The following is a 21160-nucleotide window of genomic DNA, read 5'->3' as shown; positions in this document are numbered from 1 at the left end:
TCTTCCTACATGTTTTTGTTGTTGTTAACTGCCCCCAAGTTGTCCTCAACTCATGGCAACTCCATGGATGAGACATCTCCAAAACCCCCTGTCTTCCACTGCTCTGCTTAGGTCCTGAAAATTCATGCTTCCAACCTCCCTGATTGAGTCTGTTATCTGGCATGCGGTCTTCCTTTCTTTCTACTACCCTCTACCTTTTCTAACATTATTGTCATTTCCAATGACTAGTGCCTTCTCATGATGTGGCCAAAGTACAACAGACTCAATTTGACTATCTTGGCTTCTAGAGGTATTTCAGGTTTGATCTGTTCAAGGACTCATTTGTTTGTCTTTTTGACTTTCTACAGTATTCTCAGCACTCTTCTCCAGCACTGCATCTCAAATGAGTTAATTTTCTTCTTATCCACTCTCTTCACTGTTCAGCCTTCACATCCATACATGGTGATGGGAAATATAATGGCTTGGATGATTCTAACTTTAGTGCTCAATTGTACATCTTTGCTGTTTAAAATCTTGTCTAGTTCTTTCATCGGTGCTCTTCTTAATCTTCTTATCTTTTGACTGCAGTCCCCATATTTGGCCCCATATTTAAAAACAATTCACCTATTATGTGGGATAAAGCAGTAGATTTCCTCACGCTTCCCACAAAAAAGCTTTTATAAAGTGCATGAGTGGGCATACTGTGGCCTCTCAGCTGTTGATGGACTTCCACTGGCTATGTTGTCAAGGGCTAATATGATTAGCAGTACCACAACTTCTAAATTGCTGCCAGTTGTCCAACCCACAATTCTATGTGGGAGTTCAAGAGAAACTGATCACACACAAAAGCAGGACTTGCTGCTAACCATAGGCAGCTGGAATGCAAAAATAGGAAATACAGCAGAATCTGATTGTAGGAAAATTTGGCCTAGGATCAAAAAACAAAAGGCGGATCGACTGACTGACTTTTGTGAGCCCAGTTGGTTCATTGCAAATACATTCTTCAACTAACCCAAGAAGTGAACGTATACATGGATGTCACCTGATGACCAATATAGAAATCAACTAGACTACAAAATTGGAAGCAGAAGTTGGAGAAGCTCCATTCTCTAAACAAAAATAAAATGAGGAGCAGATTGTGACACAGGCCATGAATAGTAAAAGTTAGATTAAAGCTAAAGAAGAACTCTAAACCACCCATCATTCCAAAATACAACCTAAAGAACACCCTCATAGAATTTAAAGACAATATGAAAACAGCTTTGTACTTTTAAGCCTAATTGACTGATAATCAGATGAACTCTGGACTGAAGTCAGGGACAGTGTGAGGAAGGAATGCAGAAAGACACCACTAGTATCCAAAAAGAAAGATAACCCTCAATGGATGACAGATAAAACTCTTCAAGCTGTCAAGGACAGAAGAGAAGCAAAAGTTAAAGGTGACAGGAAAAGAGCCAGAATCCTGAATGCAACTGTTCGATCATGTATGTGCAGAGATAAGGAAAAGTACAAGATCCAACAAATTAAAAGGGAAATTTAAACCGACAGTAGGGATGCTCTATGACAAGCAGGAGAACACATTACATGACCAAGTAGAAATAAAAAGTCAATGGAAATAGTACTTGGAAGTTAACTATATAAGAGATAAAAGGACACCAGATTCAATTCCAGAAGACATATTTTAAGATAAACTGCCAAGTTTAGAAAATTTTAGAAACTTAAAGCATTTGGGAGAAATAAAACACCAGGAACAGATGACACACCAATATAACTGCTTCAATCTACAGAGACATAATCTACTCTAGTTCTAACTAAGATCTGCCAACAAATATGGAAAACAAAACAATGGCACACAGATTGGAAACACTCAATATACATTCTAGTCCTCAAGAAAGGGGACACCAGGAACTGCAATAATCACAGGACCATTGCAGGGGAAACAGAAAGACTGCATTCCTAATGTATAGACTCAATCAAGGAAGCCACAGCCCTGAATGTGGAAGACCTGAGCAAGGCTGCTGAGGACAGGATAATTTGGAGGTCTCTCATTCATAGAGTTACCATAAGTCGAACTTGTCTTGAAGGCAGCTAACAACAACACTTATTAGTAGCAAACTGCATCACTGTAAAACAGTTTTCAGAGTAAGTACTTACCACTGGCTGTTTAGTTATATCAACTAAGTCTTTAATGTTGTAATACTGATGTTTTTCAAAAGCTGAAAAAAGCATGTCCAACACTTGTTGCTTTTCAGCTCGAGCTCGCTTTCCATCTTCTTTTTTCTTCTTTTCATATTCAATCTGTAAATTAAAAAAAAACAATTTAAATACTGTGTTATCTGCCCCAGGTTCTGTACTCCAAATACAATTCCAGTAGATGCAGACTCTTTTGTGTTCTTGGATTAGCAAGAATTGTCAGTTTTTCCACTAACTGTCCTGTTAAATACCAACATTCCTTCATACCTTTGTAAAAATGACAGTTGAGTCCCCCAGTATGTTGTACATGGGGCTAACAATGAGACTAGACCTCTCTAAAATACTGTACATTTCAAAGATACAGCCATTTTAGTGTGTAGAATCAATATGTAGAGCGATCTTGTAGCACCTTTGAGAGTAACTGAAAGAAAGAAATTGGCAGCATGAGCTTTCATAGTCTACTGTATTTCAGTCTACTTCCTCAGATGCATTTGGTGAAGTGGAAGCCAGGTCCAGACATATATATGCCATTGGTATGTGAGGATGTCAGTTCAAATTACAAACCCTTTGTGTATGGAAACGAAGCTGCAGGTCCAGTTTTAATAATGGTCGTTAGTGCACAAAGACAGGAAACTGGTCTTTGTGCATGGAGGTGAACTGGCAGATCCAGTTTTACAATGGGACTAGACTGTGGTGAGGGGAATAGATTAATGTAGGGCACCCCCATGAGGATGGGATCAGATAGTGTTGAAGTGTGTGCTGTTCTGAGGTCTGAGATGAAATGCCCAGAGAGATTGAAATGTTCTGCCACCAGTTTTTGTGTATATCTAATGTCTGATTTATAAATGGGAATACACAGAATCAGTGGCAGAACATTTCAGTCTCCCTAGATCCATCTCAGACCTCAGAACAGTGGTCATTGAACAAAAGAACTACAAAGGTAGATTAGAAAGAGAAACAGCAGAACTGGAATTCATTCACAAACTACAGTCCTTCAGCAATGGATTGAACAAAGACAATGGTTTCCTGACACTACACATGAAATTCAACACTATCTGACCCCATATTATCTACATATTTAAAAGGAAGAAATTAAAGCTTGCCAAGAGTTTGTGGTTTGCACACAGTCATATACTGTACTAAATTCCTGGCATAAGCAAAATTTGGAAAGAGGTAATATTTGAATTTACATATTCACAGATTAATCTCATCCCCTAATCTGCATCAGCTCCAAAACATTCATCTGCATCCCATGTTCCAGTGTGGACTTTCTTAAATAGGGACTGCAAGAAAGCACTAAAAAGTCATATCAGATGTCTTTCAGCACTAACATCCTTTGGCTAGAGACTGCAAAAGCTACAATTATTTTCAGAAATGGTGCCATTTCAGCACCACTACCCCATGTTATTATAATATAAAAGACTTAAAGTACAATCGTATATACATCTAAGCCACACCAAATTCAATGGGACATACTACTAGGTACATATTATAGGATCCCAGCCTTACTAACTCAGTTTACATATATAATGGAATGACAGTTGGAGCTGAATTTTCTATCTTGACTTTGGTTATTCAGCTAAATATTTCACTGCAGGCTTCTGATATCAGTTGAAGCAACATAGTAAAAGAAAGTATTACAAACCAACTCACATTATACTGATGATTAGCCACAGGTTTGTAGTTTGTGGTTACAGCTTTATCCAACTGCATTGTCCAGCTCACAGGTTTGGAAGATTCTTCTATTTGCAGCCTGAAAGAGCAAGGAGCAAAAGCCACTAAGAACAGTACTCATTATCATAGTTACAGGAGTCAGTCCAATGTCAGCATTACCAAATCCACCCAACGCAACACAAACCTCTGCCAACTTATTGCTTTACAGGGCTAAAACACTGCCTAGTTGGTAGTCTGCTGCCACCACTGTACATCCCCAGACTGGGATTGAATCATAGAATCATAGAGTTGGAAGAGACCACAAGGGCCATTCAGTCCAACCCCCCTGCCATGCAGGAAATCTCAATCAAAGACCTTCAGGGAAGGAGACTCCACTACATTCCAAGGGAGTGTGTTCCACTGTCAAACAGCCCTTACTGTCAGGAAATTCCTCCTAATGGGGGGAACCCAGACTGGTTCAAGACAATACCAAGACTCTGACGTTCAAGCCAAATGTTATCCACTGAACTCATAGCTTTGGATATAATGTTAGAGCAGTAGCATATGGTCAAGTATGAAGTACTGGATTCAGTACCCCATCAATACATGACTAAATGGACCCAGCACCAAATTAAAGGAGATTAACATATTTACAAGACTAGCAAAATTTTGGGTAGCTATTTACAGAATTACCAACATTATATTACAGACTGCCAAGAAATAAGACAGCTATCGTCCTATAGCATGGTGGTCAAACCTCCTTAATGTAAGAGTCACATACAATAAACTTCAGATGTTTGAGAGTCACAAGATATGAACAAACATTAGACACATGTTGCTATTGTTACATGCACATATTGTTACAAACATTATATAATACATATTAAGAAACATATTACCATAATAATATTATAAATATTATTGAATATTTTAAAACTATTTGTATTTGTTTCAATAATCACAGAGTCCACATATAGATACCAAATGTTTTCAAAATCCTGTATGATTAGTGTTTTAACTATACCAAGTGTATTTAATATGGTAATGAACTACAACTTAGGACAAGATGTAACTGTTAGAACGGAATATGGAGAAACAGAATGGTTCTCGGTGAGAAAAGGGATCAAGCAAAGCTGCATTCTATCATCCTATTTCTTCAACTTATATGTGTAGAATATCATAAGAACAGGTTAAGGCTCAGAAGAAGGAGGGGTGTAGATAGGAGGAAAAAACATCAATAATCTAAGATATGCAGATGACACCATATTACTAGTGTAAACCATCATGGACTTGGAAGAAATACTAAGGAAGGTCAATAAGGAAAGTGCAAAGCCTGTTGCTGAACATAAAGAAAACAAAAAGAATGACCACAGAGAATCTACAAAGTCAATGAAGAAATTGAAATACAGTGCGCCTGCGTCATACCTGGGTGTGCAATACGTGGCTTCCAGTATATGCTGGAAGCTGTGCCGGAAAGACTTCTCCCATGCCCCAGAAGAAACAATGGGGTGTCCCAGGTGCGCACCGCAGGAATGAGCTCCATTGTTTCTAATGGTGCTTGAGTTTACATGGTATTTTCCTTACGCGGCGGGGTCTGGAACAGATTCCTGTAACTTGGAGCAAACATTGATCAGAAGAGAGATTGCAGTCAAGACATAAGAAGAAGAAGAAGAAGAAGAAGAAGAAGAATAGGATTGGGAAAGGCAGCCATGAAAGAACTAGACAAGATGGTAAAGATATACTATAGAGCATTAAAGTTAGACTTGTCCAATCCATTGCATTTCCCATCACCATGTGTGGATGTGAGAACTGGACAGTGAAGAAAGCAGACAGAAAGAAAATCAACTCATTTGAGATGTTGTCCTGGAGAAGAGCACTGAGAATACTATGGATACCTAAAAAGACAAACAGCTCAATCCTGAACTTTAATCGGAAGCCAAGATGATTAAACTGAAGCTATTGTATATTTTTTGTGGGTTTTTCGGGCTATGTGGCCATGTTCTACAAGAGTTTCTTCCTGATGTTTCGCCAGCATCTGTGGCTGGCATCTTCAGAGAATGCTTGCCTGGAAAGGAGTTGGGTATATATATTGTGTGATCTGAAATACACATGCAAATCACTCCTGCCTTTCCAGGTCACACAATATATATATACCCAAATCCTTTCCAGGCAAGCATTCTCTAAAGATGCCAGCCACAGATGCTGGCAAAACATCAGGAAGAAACTCTTCTAGAACATGGCCACATTGCATGAAAATCCCACACAAAATTATGGATGTCGGCCACGAAAGCCTTCGACTTCACATGAGGCTGTTGTACTTTGGCCATATGACTTATTAGAAAAGACAAGAATGCTAGGAAAGGCAGAAGGCAGTAGAAAGAGAGGAAGACCACACCAGACCCATAGATTCAATCAGGGAGATCATAGGCCTGAATCTACAAGACCTATGGAGGATAGGGGGGCTTGGAGATGTCTCATCCACACAGTAACTATGAGTCAAGGTTGACTTGAGGGCAGCTAACAACAACAATGAACAATGAAAACAATGAATACAGAAAATATGCAAATTTACATTTCATTACATTAAATGAGATTGTCAAAAATAAAAGGGTAACAGACAGTTTACAGGTTATTTATTTGTCTTAATAAATCTCCAGTCAAAAGAGGGGGAAAAATATGTTGACTAATAGTAATCCTTGATAATATGTCGGGGAGGCTTTGATTTTTGAGTTCCTGCATGGCAGGGGGTTATGATTTTATGATTCTATATGAATCAAAATGGAAAAAGCAGCTCAGTCAGTGTATTTTCACAAGCCGCACATTAAATATGAAAGAGCTATATGAGGCTCACAAGCCACAGTTTGGCCACCTGTTTTATACAGAGTACCATGCCCTCACACCAATCCAACAAGCCATCTCTATCTCTCTATCTCTCTCAGTCACTCTCTCACATACACACACAGCTGTTAAGGATGCAATGCAGCAAAAGTGAAGGAAGCCCATTGCTTTTATTTAGCCCAGATTTGATCCCACATGGGATCAAATGACAAATGCAAAACCCAGTGGACAAAATTCCATCATGAAGTGTACATTTAATCCCTTATAGAACTGCTATAAATGCTAACTGGAGCTCTTCTGGGAATATTGGTGACAATCTTAGATTTACCAGGTGCCAGCCAATCTCTAATCTGAAGAGGAAAGCCAGGGCTACCACTTGCCAAAAGTATTGATTCATCTGACAGTGAACATTCCTGCTCCTGCTATCAGTCAATGGTATGTCACAGTTTCAATGTATGATAGCTCCCATTATCACAGTGACCAATGCTATACATTTCAGTGGTATCTCGCCATCTAAAATCTAGAATACTTCCACCAAATGTGTTAATGTTGTCCATGGTAAATATATTCTGGCGACGGCTATCATGGGTTAACTCTGCAAACATCCTAGTAGTATTTGTGAACTCATATCCTATCATGTTTATGGGCATTACTGCATTAATGGAGAATCTGTGTCAGCTCTGAATCAAAGTGAAAAAACATAAAGGCCAATTTTGTTTTTCTTGTATTATGTGTTGGTCCTAATCAACCATGCTCAGAAAGAGAACACTTCATGATCTCTTCAGTACATAAAAATTATGTTGGCAGACATAATTCTGCCAACAGAATAAAAAAATACGTTATTATTTCTGAAAGTACAATGTCTCTGGAAACACGCTGTTACCACATTATGTCCCTGACACCTTCCATGTAGTTTTCTTTTCAAGGGCTAGCATCTCATACACATTCCAGATTGAATGGTGAGTCATTAAATTTTGTTATTTTCCTGACTTTTATTATAATGACAACAGGCATCTACAAGCATGACTGACTGCTCTGTGTAATATGTAAAGCTAGAATGGAATAAAATGGAGATAGATGTATAAAAGTGCAGAATATTTCATGCTACCTTTATTTAATTCCAATTTTGGAAACTTTTAAAGAACACTTTACCTGCAATGATTAATAGGTTGTAGTTCTCAAGCAGTTCTCGTTCTGAGCATGGTGTAGTCCAATGATTCTCAAACTCTGATCCTCCAGATGTTTTTGACTTCAGCTCCCAGAAGCCTCTGCCATCTTGACCAATGGTATGGGATTCTGGTAGTTGAAATCCAAAACACCTAGAAAGCCAGAGTTTGGGAATCACTGGTGTAGTGGTTTCCAAGTTGGAGACCAAAGGCTGAAATCCCACTCAGCTATGGAGAACCACTGGGTGACTTTGGGCAAATCATATTCTCTCAGCCTAAAAGGGAGGCAAAGACAAACCCCTTCTGCACAAATCTTGCCAAGAAAACCCTCTGATAGGGCTGTCTTAGGGTCTCCGTAAGTTAGAAGCGACTTAAAAGCACAAAACAACAATTTCTCAAGAGAGAGTATTAAACATCAGTCACAGCTTATACAAAGAACAGATATAGTGTTATGGCTAAAAGTGTCTGGGACTCAAATCTCATTTCAGCTACAAAACTCACATCAGCTTTTTGGTAAGACAACTGTTCCCTACCAGTAAGTCCAACTGGTAATATGACCATTATTAATAATTATCTATGTGATATAAATGAAATGTTTTGAATGCTTACAAAACTCCATATAAATACTACACATAATTGTATAAATTCTGCAGAAGTGGTCTTTCGAAAGTAGAAAAAAATCATAATACATCTCTAAACCTCTGAACTTTGCTCTTAAGCATACGTACACAATGAATTCCACAGAGTCAGGACTATTCTGTGCAGTCAGGTAGAGAATTTAAGCCATATTCCTGAAATAAAATTTGAATTGAGTACATTGGGCTTGGAGTAGCAAGCTGCAGAAATTATTGTCACAGAAGAGGTTTAAAACAGACTAATATCACTACTCTTATGTCTATTACCACTAATCACAGGGAAGTGGTACAAACCATATACAACCATCATGCAAATTCCTGACAAGCAGGCCACAGAAGATGACTAACAGGGTAAGGTGGAAGGTAAGAAAAATGACTCTCCAGAAGTAACAACAATAAAGCATGGAAAAGGAGAAAGAGAAAAAATACAGAAAGATACCTCTGTATATGGTTACAGCAGCCATAATGTTATATGCACAATACTAGAAGAATGGAAAAAATCCCATCAAATGAAGAATGGCTAGTAAAGCTTAAAGTGATGGTTGAAATGGATACTTTAATGGCTTTAATACAAGACAAATAATTAACTTTGGTAAAGAAAGGATGGAGACCATTAAACACCTACTGTAATAAAAAAATGGCTAAGTCTAGCAAGTGTTGAAAAATAAAATGATACATAATCAGGTAAATGATCAGGTAAAAATTAATCAAAGTGTTATAGAATGAAGATCACAAACATTTCAATAAGAATAGAAGTCTCAATTAATAAATAAGTTCCCACCCCTCTACGAAACGCAATTGGGTGGCTTACAACATTAAAATATACATACACAAAGCATCATTCCCACCTACTCCTCCTAAAATACAATTAAACAGATTAAAATTAAAATAGACTTAAAATCCACAAATAACAATAAAAAGTGGCTATACTGATGTCAAATCAAAAGCTGGATTTCCTTTCTTTTGGTGGCCAGGAATTTATTCAGAAAAGGCCTGCAGGAAGAGATCCGTCTTAACGGCTTTCTTAAAGCTGTTTAGGGTGATAATATGATGGATCTCATTAAGGTTCTTGGGGTCCTGATGCAGTTCCAAAATCAGGACCTCCTTTGTGAATATGTATGAGTTCCACCATAGGAAGGCCAGCTTCATGCTTCAGTTGATCGGGTCTTTCAGTACAGAGAATCACAATCTATCAGTAGATGAGAGCGTTTTAATTTGCAGCTAGAAAACGTGGGCTATTAACACATGGAGAGAGACGGGGAAGGGGGATTTATAGCCCTCTTCCCAGAAGCACTTTTATCTTGACAACATTATGGTATAGAAGTGTGTGTGCATGCATGTGCACACAGTGCCATAAGTGGCACATGGCCCAAAGGCAGTGAGAACTCTGAATATTTGCCCCAACTGTACCAGTGGTGATCCAAGCCTTGCAAATGTACACATCTCATGACTTTTTCATTTTTAAATCTTTTCACTCTGTCATCCCTGTTTTTCTTTTTGCTCTCTTGTCATCTTCCAATACTCTTGTCTTGGCTAAGCCTTCCATTCCACGTCTCCATCCTTTCTCTTTTACTCCTCCTTTTTCTGGAACACCGTGCTTGCAACTGTTTAATTGAAGATCTCTCACCTTAACTCTTGACTTCTAATCTCTGCCTTCCTTTCACCTTTCTCATTTCAACTGATTGTGTTCTTTTATACTGTTTGTGGACAGATTCTATCCCTTTTAACACAGTTTTGTGTAGATCACTGCACAGCTCTGAGGTATTCTGTGAGTTATTATCAAATTTCTATTTAATAACAATGACAACAATAAACATGCCCCAGGCAAGCAGAGGTCTTACAGATATTGCTGCTATCCAACTTTTTTAAAAAACAGTTCAGCAAGGGAAACAAACACAGTGATGGGGGGGGGGGGTGGGGAAATAAAATGTTTTTATTTGTACTGCATTTGGCTGGTTTTACCTATACAGTACCTAAAGATTTTTCCAGATGCAGAAAAGAGGGGTTTCTTGAGTAATTCAATGTTCTCTGCCTAAGAAGGGGGCAGATCACCTCAGCCATGTCAAAAACAATGTGAATTTCAAGGGAAGTTACTTTTTCTGTTGCTAATAGAGTTTAAATTTTATTGCCTGGATATTTTCCCAGTGCACCAAGCAGAAGTGCAAATCATCTTCCCTACTCCATGCCTGAATGTACAGCATTTAGACATACATTAAACCCACCCACCCTCAGAGCTATCTGCCAGAGCCCCTTCTGTGCCTGCATTCTCCTTCTGCTTCATCTGTCCTAGACTACAGACAGAATGCAGTCATAGCTCCTCACACATACATTACATTTTCTCAAAACTGAGATTGCAGCCCTCACTCCTCCACATCAGGGTAAAGAACAACTGCCAGGTTCCCAAGGAGTGGATATTTTTTTAAAAGGACCTCAGAACGTAGAGCAAAAAGAGCACAATCTCCACCGCAGGAGAGAGCACAGTCTGGCTGTATAAATGATAAATAACTGCAGTAACAACAGCAATCTTCCTACGCAGCAGACATACCCTAATATGCTGTTCAGAGGCAATAGTAAAACTGAAACCATTCAAATTACGCCATGCCTTGCTTTCACAAAAGAAGTCTGAAGTCACCAGCTGCGTTGAGTGTCTTTTTTCCTGTTGAAATCATACAGGCCTGTTTTACTCTACACCTGGAAAAAAGGTTTTTTCTAATTTTGGCCAAATAGGGAACAGCAGAACATAACAGACATAAGAAGAATCCAACTGTATCAGGCCAAATTTCTTCTAGTCCAAGCTCCTGTGTCCCACAGTGGCAAACAGATACTTATAAGCAAGACATGAGGCCACTGTCTCCCCACACCTGGCATTCAGAAGGCATGCTGATCCTGGTATATTTACAGTAGGGGTTGGTATCTTAAGGGGGTCCAGAAGCCACATGAATTACAAAAGCAAGAAACCACTTGAAAATGGCTAAGCCTTCCACTTCTGGATTTGAAAACTAGATATTGAGCAAGAGACCTATCTAAAAAGGCGAATTACTTCTTCAAAAGAGACAGTTCACCCTTTTTGCCAGAAAAAAAAAGTAGTCTCCATTTCTTTGGATGGAGGATGGCCTCAACTTAATATTTCAACTGCCCCTTCAGGAAAAATTTTAAATATTTTTTGAATTTATTCTTTATAAGTCCTTACCATCTCTAAGAGAAATAACATGGAATATAGAAAATGTGGCAAACATTTAACATTTAAAGATTGCAAAATTTGAGGCCAGTCTTTCCATCATACTTTCTAAAAGCTTTACACACTGGCATTAAAAATAAATATGCAACAACCTAAAGAAAATAGAGAGGGGCCTATTTATATTTCTCCAAGGAGAGGAGGGAGTTCCATAACAATTGGGCAATATTCCAAAAAGCTTTGTATTACATAGCCTCCACCAAACCAGCCCCACTAGCAAGCATACCAGCAGAGTCTCTGCTTGTCATATTCATGCGGTTGTCAACTGTCCTTTAAAAAACCTAATATCAAAATATTTAGAACTTCACAAGTCAATCCCAGTATTTTACATTCATCCCAGAAGACAGCTCTTACCTAGGGCGTGTTCCAAAAGTCTCCTCTGAATGAAGAACAACAGAGGAATGACAGAAAGGATCACACAACTGCACTACTAGCCTAATCAAACCGAAGACACTCCTACTCACTACTTTTAATGACAGCACTGAGTCCAGGAGGATTCTGCCTCTGCCCTACAACTATAAATTTGGTCCTTCAAGGACAGTGCCATCACATCCAGAATCTACTGAACATCTTTATCCAGATTACCTCTAATCTTTTTAGATTAAGGGATTTTTCTTCCCTGTATGCATTTCAAGAATTCACCCTAGACAATGAAAAACTGAAACAGTCAAAGAGTTCCCATACCTTGCTTCAAATATTTATCAGAATGGGGACTCCAATCAAGAAATAATAAGGCTAGGATTGGGAAGGGCAACTATGAAAGAACTGGACAAGATCATAAAGTGTAAAGACATAACTCTGAATACTAAAGTGAGGACAGTCCAAGTCACTGTATTCCCCACCACCATGTATGGAAATGAGAGCTGGATAGTGAAAAAAATTATAAGAAGAAAATCAACTCATTTGAGATGTGGTCCTGGAGAAAAGTACTGAGAATACTGTGGACAGTAAAGATGACAAAATGAGTTCTAGAAAAGATCAAGCTTGAACTCTCCCTGGAAGCCAAGGCCCGGTCCAGATGGATGAAAAAGGACAGCCTCATCACGTGCGAGGGGCAGAGCTTCTAGATGCCTCTTGCCCCTTGCACACGACAAGGGAGTCAAAATGGCGGTGCCCTGTACAGACAGGCACTGCCATTTTGACGTGCCGGACACATAGCGTCCACACGTCGCGGTGCCATTACGAAGTCGTGGGTGCACCATTGGTGCACTGTGATGTTGTAATGACTTTTCGCAGGTTCTTTTTGGTCCGCGGGGAAGTCCCATGGTCTAGAGGCTGTGGCTTCTCTGTGGACCAAAACTAGGTGCCAAGAGACCATCTGTCCCGCGCCCAAGATGACTAATTTGAGGCTATCATACTTTGGCCACATCATGAGGAAAAATGAGAAAATACAATGCCTTGTAGTGTGGTGGTCTTTTTCTTTGGAGGTTTTTAATCAGAGGATAGATGGTCATCTGTCAGGGACGCTTTGACTGTGTGTTCCTGCATGGTGTGTGTGTGTGTGTGTGTGTACTTGATAGCCCTTGAGCTCTCTCCTAACTCTATGATGTTTATCACACTATGCTCTTAAAGAGGTACTATTCCAGTGTGACTCCTCTAGCAGCCTCCTGTTGCATGCTGGGATTGGCAGTTTTAAGAAGCTGAACTTCTCTGCCTGAGAATTCTAAATACCCCTCCTTAAAACTGCCAATCCCAGCATGCAACAGGAGGCAGCTAGAGGAGTCACACTGGAATAGTACCTCTTTAAGAGCTCGTCTGATAAACACCTATGATTCTATGAAAAGACACTGATGTTAGGAAAGGTGGAAGGCAGTAAAAAGAGAAGAAGACCATATGCCAGATTTTTAGATTTGATCAGGAAGGACACAGGCCTGGGCCTGGGCCTGGAGGACCGTAGCAGAGAGGCTGAGGACAGGTGAGTTGAAGTTGACTCAGAGGCAGTTAACAACAAAGGCATTTCAAGTAGAATTGTTTTAATGCTTGGGTATTAAAAGTGATGAATCTAAACTTCATTTTACCAAAGGGATCAACATCAAGATTCTACTCTGCCCTCACAATGGCACCCCCTATGGCTGTTAATAAAATGCAGACCATTTTGTAAACTGAATCGACTTCGACAATGTGCAGCTATGTGATGCATAACAGAATTATGTCAAATGTCTGTCACTTCTGTTGGGAAATGGTAAAAATACAGCAGCTTAAGAGCAGTTTAATGAATGTATGCACTTCTGAAGTTCTGTTCAAGTTCTCGCTAATCCTAAAATTTACATTTTAAAAGCCCTGCCAGTACAAGGCAAAAAGAGACAACAGCAATTAAACCTTTCTTCTCTGCTACTCTTGTCTTAGCCAGGAATATGATATTTATCCTGGGATAATTTTGAAACAAGTGATTCCAAGTGTATGACAATCAGGGAAGTCTGTAAAGACTTAATGTTTTCTGTCATTATACTCTCACTAAGGTCTAAATCCAACTGTGAATCATGGCTACAGCAGATCCACTGAATCAATGGGATTTACATTCATGTTGATTTATTCTGCAATTGATTCAGTTAGTCTAACCTGGTTGGATTTAGGCTGAAACTCATACATTTGTATTGCAGCTTTTTTGTTTTTATATTTTTTTCTCTATATATAAAATGTCGTTCCATGGAAAACTCTCTTCTCAAACCTTGGAAAGCTTATTTAAAAACTATTATATTTTGTATGATGCTAACAGAAGCATTATCCTAGAATTTAAAGCCAGAGTGAAATTTTCTTTTGCACTTTGTCTTCTTTACAAGGATGAAATCTCTCAACTCTGATGACGTTTAACTCTTCTCAGGGAAGAATAATGTGGATTGAGATAATTGCTTGGCCTTTGTCAAGGCTTAAAGCTGTGGAGAACTTTTGGCCTTGAGGAATAGTTTGCAGAAAGATTGCCACCCATTCAAAAATATAAGTGAAAGCCAGTTTTAATTTTTGAAATGCCTACATGAAAAATACCAGGGATATGCTCTTTTGATCTAAGTAGTTGTTGAAATTGAACCATCACGACTTACACCCAGATGAACCAACTACAGATCTCAACAATCTGGAAGTGGAAAAGTTTATTTCTTCCAGCAAGCCATTAAGCCAACCTAAGGCTCTTTTACTTGGCTTTTGTTTCCCTAGATTTTCACCCATATCATCTAGAAAACATCTCACCTAGAAAACAAAAATATTACAAAATGTATTTTAAGTCCCTAGAGTGAAGGGAAAGGTAGAAGTGGATGATGCTAAGAATCTTGGTTAAATCCAGCAGCCAGCCCCATCGGTAGACCTTTTGTATCAAAGAGACTTGTACACGTGTTAGTTTAACATTTGATTCAGTTGATCTACTCCCGTTGAAACCAACAATTGGATTTAAGACAGGGGTGGGTGCAATGCAGGCTGTGGGCTGCATGCAGCTCCTGGGTCCCCACTTTTGTGTCCTCTGAAGCTACCTCACTAGTTCCCCCAACCCCCAAATGTAAAAGAACAAACAAACAAACAGCCAGCACGAGTTGCCCCTCAAACATGTGAAAACACCACCAACCCCACCTTCACAAGCACTCCACAACTCTGTACTATCCTACAGGTAGCTCCATTTTTCAATTCCACTACCATTTTGGGAGGAACTGCAGGGAAAAAAGGTATTTGGACTTGCATGTGGTGATAGTGGGAAGTGTTCCCTGGCCCCTCGCCCCACACAGTTGCCCATTCTTTATTTAGGGCACTATCCTAGATAATAAGACCATGTTTTCTGGTATCCAAAAGAGGATAAAGTTTACACAGCAAAACCACAGCTGCTATCAATAGCTTTAAGAAATGCATGGGAAGAGAAGTGCAGAATAAAATACCTTGCTGAAGAAAAGGAAAAAAAAATTATAACTAAGAGCCATGGAAGCTAAGATGCTAAAGACTTGTCTTTAAATTGCCTCTACCAATAAATGCCTCCAAATGCTGCATTAGGCAAATGTGAGAGAAGATCGGGTTAACTTCTCTCTAGTAGGGAGTGAGTGATGTTCCTATTTGCAAAGGTTTAAAGATATAGGAAATCTGACTGACTACAACTAGGATAAACAACAGCTGCAGGCCCCTCCCCTGGATCAATAAAGTCTAGTCCTGTATAGTTGTTCACCTGCTTGAATGTAGGCCAATTGGGGAGATGAATGTGGGTGTTCACATAAGTGGCATCCTCCAAATGTCACAATGGACATGGAGATTTCCAAGACCATCACAAACTGAGTATGAGGATTTGTATAAGGCTCTGTAATTGTGTTTGGTTGGGCTGATAAGACTGGGTTCCTGCTTGTGACAGTTTGGTAACCATATTCAACTGAAACAGTTACAGAACGCTAAACAGACCTATGAGCAATGTATAAAGGTCTGCAAAGTTAGTTTTTTGTGGGCTTTTCGGACTATGTGGCTGTGTTTTGCAAGAGTTTATTCCTGGCATTTTGCTTGCATCTGTGGCTGGCATTTTCAGAAAAGATGCCAGCCACAGATGCAGGCGAAACATCAGGAACAAACTCTTGCAGAACACAGCCACATAGCCCAAAAAGCCCACAAAAAACTATGGATGCCAGCCATGAAAGCCTTCAACTTACTTTCTGCAAAGTTGTTGGGTATATGGTAACATTGGAGGTGGGGCTTATGTGCATGCTCATATCCCAGCTCCTACATTCAAGCAGGTGAATGTCTATATAGGACCCTGGTGGAGGCTGAGTAACTCCTTTACTTTGCTATTTTCCAGTTTAAAATTGTGCTTCCTGAGTTCCTGTTATCAACAGGGGGGAAATTAGTTTGGTCATCCTATGGCTATTATTAACTTTCTAAAATTCTCAATAATGAGGAATGTTTTCATACTAAGAAGGAAATAAAAAACATGATATGATATAGCTGCATATGTATGTTGGCTTTTTAAGCTTTGAAAATTATTAATAAATATGATTAAACCCCAAAATATCTCAGTAATGAGGGCTGTTTTCATACTAAGAAGGAATTTTTTAAAAACAGACAAAAATAGAAATTACAGAGGTAAGAAGAAGTGTCCCAGAAGGATAGTATAGGGTTTGGATTCAGTATATTTATTATGCTCTTTTTTGTTGTCTTTCATTTATTACAGAAATAAAAGACAGACAACAAAAAAGGGCATAATGAAGTTAAAAATATCACCATGTCTTGGATGTCTTGGCTCAGATGACTAAGAATGATAAAGGATGAAGGAAGTGGGTACGGTCCTCTAGTGTAAAAATATATTATTCTGACCAAAGTCAGAATTATCCAGACCATAGTATTTCCAATTTCTTTCTATGGTTCTGAAAGCAGTAAAGAAAGCTGACATGAAGAAAATCAACTCATCTGAAACGTGGTGCTAGCGGTGTTCTACATATGCCATGAACTGCTAAAAAGACTTTCACGATTTCGCAACTCCAAGAAGTCTTGGACAATACAAAATATCTAGATCCATTTCAAACCAGCTTCAGAGCAGGATGTGGAGTTGAGACTGCTATGGTTGGCTTTGTGGATGATATTTGCCTGAGCACTAACCAAGGGAGTAGTTTCTTGCTGGTGCTTTTGGACCTCTCAGTAGCATTCAATATCATTGACCATGGTATCCTTCTGGAAAACCTGGGAGATTTGGGAATCTGTGCTTCAGTTGTTCCAGTCCTATCTCTCGAGCAGGTTCCAGATGGTGGTGCTTGTGGACAGCTGCTCCTCAAACAAGGAATTGTTATGTGACATACCACAAGTTGACATCCTATCCCCAATGCTATTCAACATCTACATGAAAATGCTGGGAGAGATAAACTGGATGCATGGGGGAGGGTGTTATCAGTATGCTGATGACACCCAAATATATTTCTACATGCCTTCAAATATAGCCTCAGCTAAGAACAGTCAGTCTCATTTAAATGAATGCCTGGAGGAGGTAATGACTTGAATCAGGAAAAACAAATTGAAGCTGAATCCAGAAAAGACAGAAGTGCTTACTGTAAAAGGTCCTAAACTGATTTAGATGTGTGTCAACCAGTTCTGGATGAGGTTCCACTCCCTCACAGCTTGTGAGTATTTCTTGATCTCTTGCTCCAAAGGACAGTTCAGACAGATGCAACAGCTATGAGTGCTTGCTATCAGCTTCAGCTGTTACACCGGCTATACCCCTACCTAGAACTGGAGGACCTAAAGATGGTAGTGATTGCTATTAAGCTCAAGGGCAACCTTTCGTAATTGGGCTACCTATGTATCAAATTCAGAAACTTAGATTGATTACTGGGGTATCCAGGACACCAATATTAAAATAACTCCACTAGCTGCCAATTAGTTTCTGGACAAGGTACAAAGTGTTGGTTATCACCTTTAAAACCCTACATAGTTTTGATCCAGATTACCTACATGATTGCCTCTTCCCGCATAATCTGCCTTGTACACTCATCCCTTTTGGTAGATATTTACTGCAGTCATCCAGAGGACCTTTTTCCCCAGCTGTCCCTTGACTGTGGAATGACCTGCTGGAAGAGTTTTGACGGTTGATTATGCTGTCCCAATTTGATGAGTCTTTTCTGACAGGCTTATCCAGATGACTCTTTTTAAAAAATCAATGATTTTTTAAATGTGGATTGTTTTTGAATGTGTATGCCTTATTTGTCCTTTTAAACTGTTTCATATTTTAATTAATGTGTCAATCCATGGGAAGAGGTGGGAAATAAATAACATAACATAATTTAACATAACAGCACTCCTTATCTCTCCAAAATCAAGTTTACTAAGGCAAGATATGTATACAGTCCTGAAAGCCTGGGAATATCATGTTTGGCAAGAACCTTGCAAACCTGATCAAGAAAGAATTAACTAAATTCTAGGAACTTAAGCTAGGTCCTACTGGATTAGACAAAGGTCCACCTGGTTCAGCATTCCATTCCCAGAGCAGCCAACAACAGAGCCAGATGCAGAATGTAAGGAGATTATCACACTGACAAAAAAACCGACTGCTCCCCAAAGGGATACAGTCGGGTTGCGGGTTGCTGGCAGGTTCTATCATACTTAATTCACTTCTAATGTTACGGGGCGATTGCAACCCAGCTGCATCCCAAGTCTCAGGAGGACTTCGGAGGCCATTTTTCCAAGACAGAAAGGTCCCAGCTTGGAAAAGTGGTCTCTGAAGCATGTCTGGGACTCAGGATGCAGCCCAGTTGAAATCACCCGGTGGCCTCGGTGGCAAATTAAATACTGTATGATGGAACCCACCAGCAACCCACAAGCAGAATGTATCCCACTGGGGAGCAGTTGGGCTTTTTATCGGTGCGATAATCTCCTATTTGTATTAGCACCCTTCTGTCCCCAGTCTCAAGCTAATATTTTTCCAATACATAATGCCTCTGTCTTTATATCTGTCTTCATTAATAGTCACACCTTATCTTCCCTTATTTTATAAAATCTCCTTCATCCAAGTTGGCAGCTGTAATGAAATATGAGGGGAAACATTAATATTTGCCTAGACATTTTACCCAGTCACCAAATGCTTGCTTTAAAAAGGTATCTCAAAATTCATTCTATGTTATGAAAAAGAATCAACCCACTTTCCTCTACAAAGAAATTAGTCATTCAAAAGCAAACGAACACAAATCAAGACCAGCATTTAGAAAAAGAAACCGCTGAGGCATGTCCAATATGAGTTGGGGAAGGGCCTGATATTTTATATGCAACAAATGCAAATTAGGTAGCTCTTTTAACCACTATGATTTCATCTCCCTGTGTTGGACATCAGTCAATTTAGGTTTCCCTGTAACAAGGAGGTTCTTCATCATGTCTACTTTTCATTCCATATACTGCTTAAACTCTTCTTCCAGTCTAAATTGTGGGTTTTCTATGAGCAGAAATGGGGAAATAAGCAAGGCTATTCAATAAGTTGAATAGATACTGTTACAGGATGCAGTCTTCTCTGGCCCTTTGCCAATTGGGAACCATTCTGTTTCTCTGTGTTCTGTTCTAATAGTAGTCCTAAGTACAGATTCCTTATCAGGACTATCAGATGTGTAGGGACTCCCATGTCTTTAAGGGCATTCTATAGCTTTTAATGATCTATGCAGTCTATAAAGCACATGCTGATTTTCTTTTCGAATGCTTGGTGCACTCCATAACCATTATATGTATGTAATGTGGATCCAAGTGCCTCTTCCTTTCCTGAACCCCACTTGGACTTTTGAGATTTCATTCTCCATGTATGGTTAGAGTCTGTGTTGCAGAATTTTGAACATGGTTTTGCTTGCTGTAGTCACTGCAGTCTTTTGTGTCTCCTTTTTTGTGCATGAGGATGTATATTGATCATTTCCAATCTGTTGGCCATTGTTTTGTTTTCCATATCCATTGACATACGATGGCTAGCACTAGAGGACTCTGCCAATGTCCTACTTCCCTACTACCAATTAATGTATCTGAAGCTGCTGCCATACTGCAAAAATAATGTGGTTTGACCCTGCTTTAAATGTCATGGCTCCATCCAATAGAATTTTGGGATTTGTAGTTTGTTGTGGCACCAGAGCTCTCTCTGACAAAGAAGGCTAAATGTCTCACAAAACTGTAAAGCATGGAATTCCACAGCCATGGCAGTTAAAACAGTGTCAAAAAGCATTAATTCTGCAGTGTAGATGCAGCCTTTGTCAATGAAAAATGTAATACTGCCACAACAGAAAAATGTCTGAAGGGAAGTCCTGAGGATCTTATGCAACAAAATTAGCAGCAACTGTCCATTTACCAGGTAAGTGACAAGAATATAGAAAATTGCTATACCTATTTATTTTGTACAGAACACTGATCAAAATGATGTGGCCCTCTAAAAGTTGCTGAACTGCAACACTTAGCATTCCTAATCACTAACAAGGGCTGCTTGGAGTTTCAGTCTAACAAAATCTGGAGAGCTACACAAGTCCCACCACTAGTATAGAATAATGTATGGTTACAAGTAAAAGAACTGGCTCTTATTACAGGCTGCTGTGTTGCTTGAGAATACTGCATAAAAACAGGTATTCAAAGCACAGTTATGACTCCTACAAACATAGAACAAGTTGGAAGTTCCATTCTTTTTCTCTTACATATTCCTGCTGAGATTTCTTTCACAAAACCTTAGACACATACAAAGGGAGGACATATCTTACAATTCTTTGATGTGCATTTTCCCCCTGAGATTGAGGGGAATTTTAAAATGACGGAGCAACATTCTTATTTTTTATCCAGAGATAAAAAAGCAAAATGGAATACATTTATAGAAGTCTTAACAATTTGTACTGTGAAAATTCCCCAGGGATTTAATTAAGGATATTTTTACCAAAGGTTTTACCACATAGTTATGTTGCAAACAAGAGAGAGAAAACATACTTACATGGCACTCATGTACTAATACTGATGATGATGGTTGGTAGTACTGTATATATGAAAATACATAGGCCTGAGTTCAGATTTAT

General features: G+C 39.2%; 1 protein-coding gene across 2 annotated transcripts in view; it reads right to left on the bottom strand.

Moving 5' to 3' along the window:
- Window positions 1–21160, bottom strand: part of GTF2F2 (general transcription factor IIF subunit 2) — a 96613-nt gene that overhangs the window by 16230 nt on the left and 59223 nt on the right. For both annotated transcript variants that reach the window (XM_042458377.1, XM_042458376.1), the window contains 2 exons: window positions 3826–3925; window positions 2134–2277 (listed from right to left, as the gene is read on the bottom strand). In XM_042458377.1, the coding sequence (XP_042314311.1) occupies window positions 2134–2277; window positions 3826–3925 (244 nt within the window). The remainder of the gene's footprint in view (window positions 1–2133; window positions 2278–3825; window positions 3926–21160) is intronic.

Source organism: Sceloporus undulatus, chromosome 3 (genome assembly GCF_019175285.1).
Source record: "Sceloporus undulatus isolate JIND9_A2432 ecotype Alabama chromosome 3, SceUnd_v1.1, whole genome shotgun sequence".
Taxonomy (NCBI): Eukaryota; Metazoa; Chordata; class Lepidosauria; order Squamata; family Phrynosomatidae; genus Sceloporus; species Sceloporus undulatus.
Note: the sequence above shows the minus strand (reverse complement) of the source record. Positions and strands in the feature narration are given on the sequence as shown.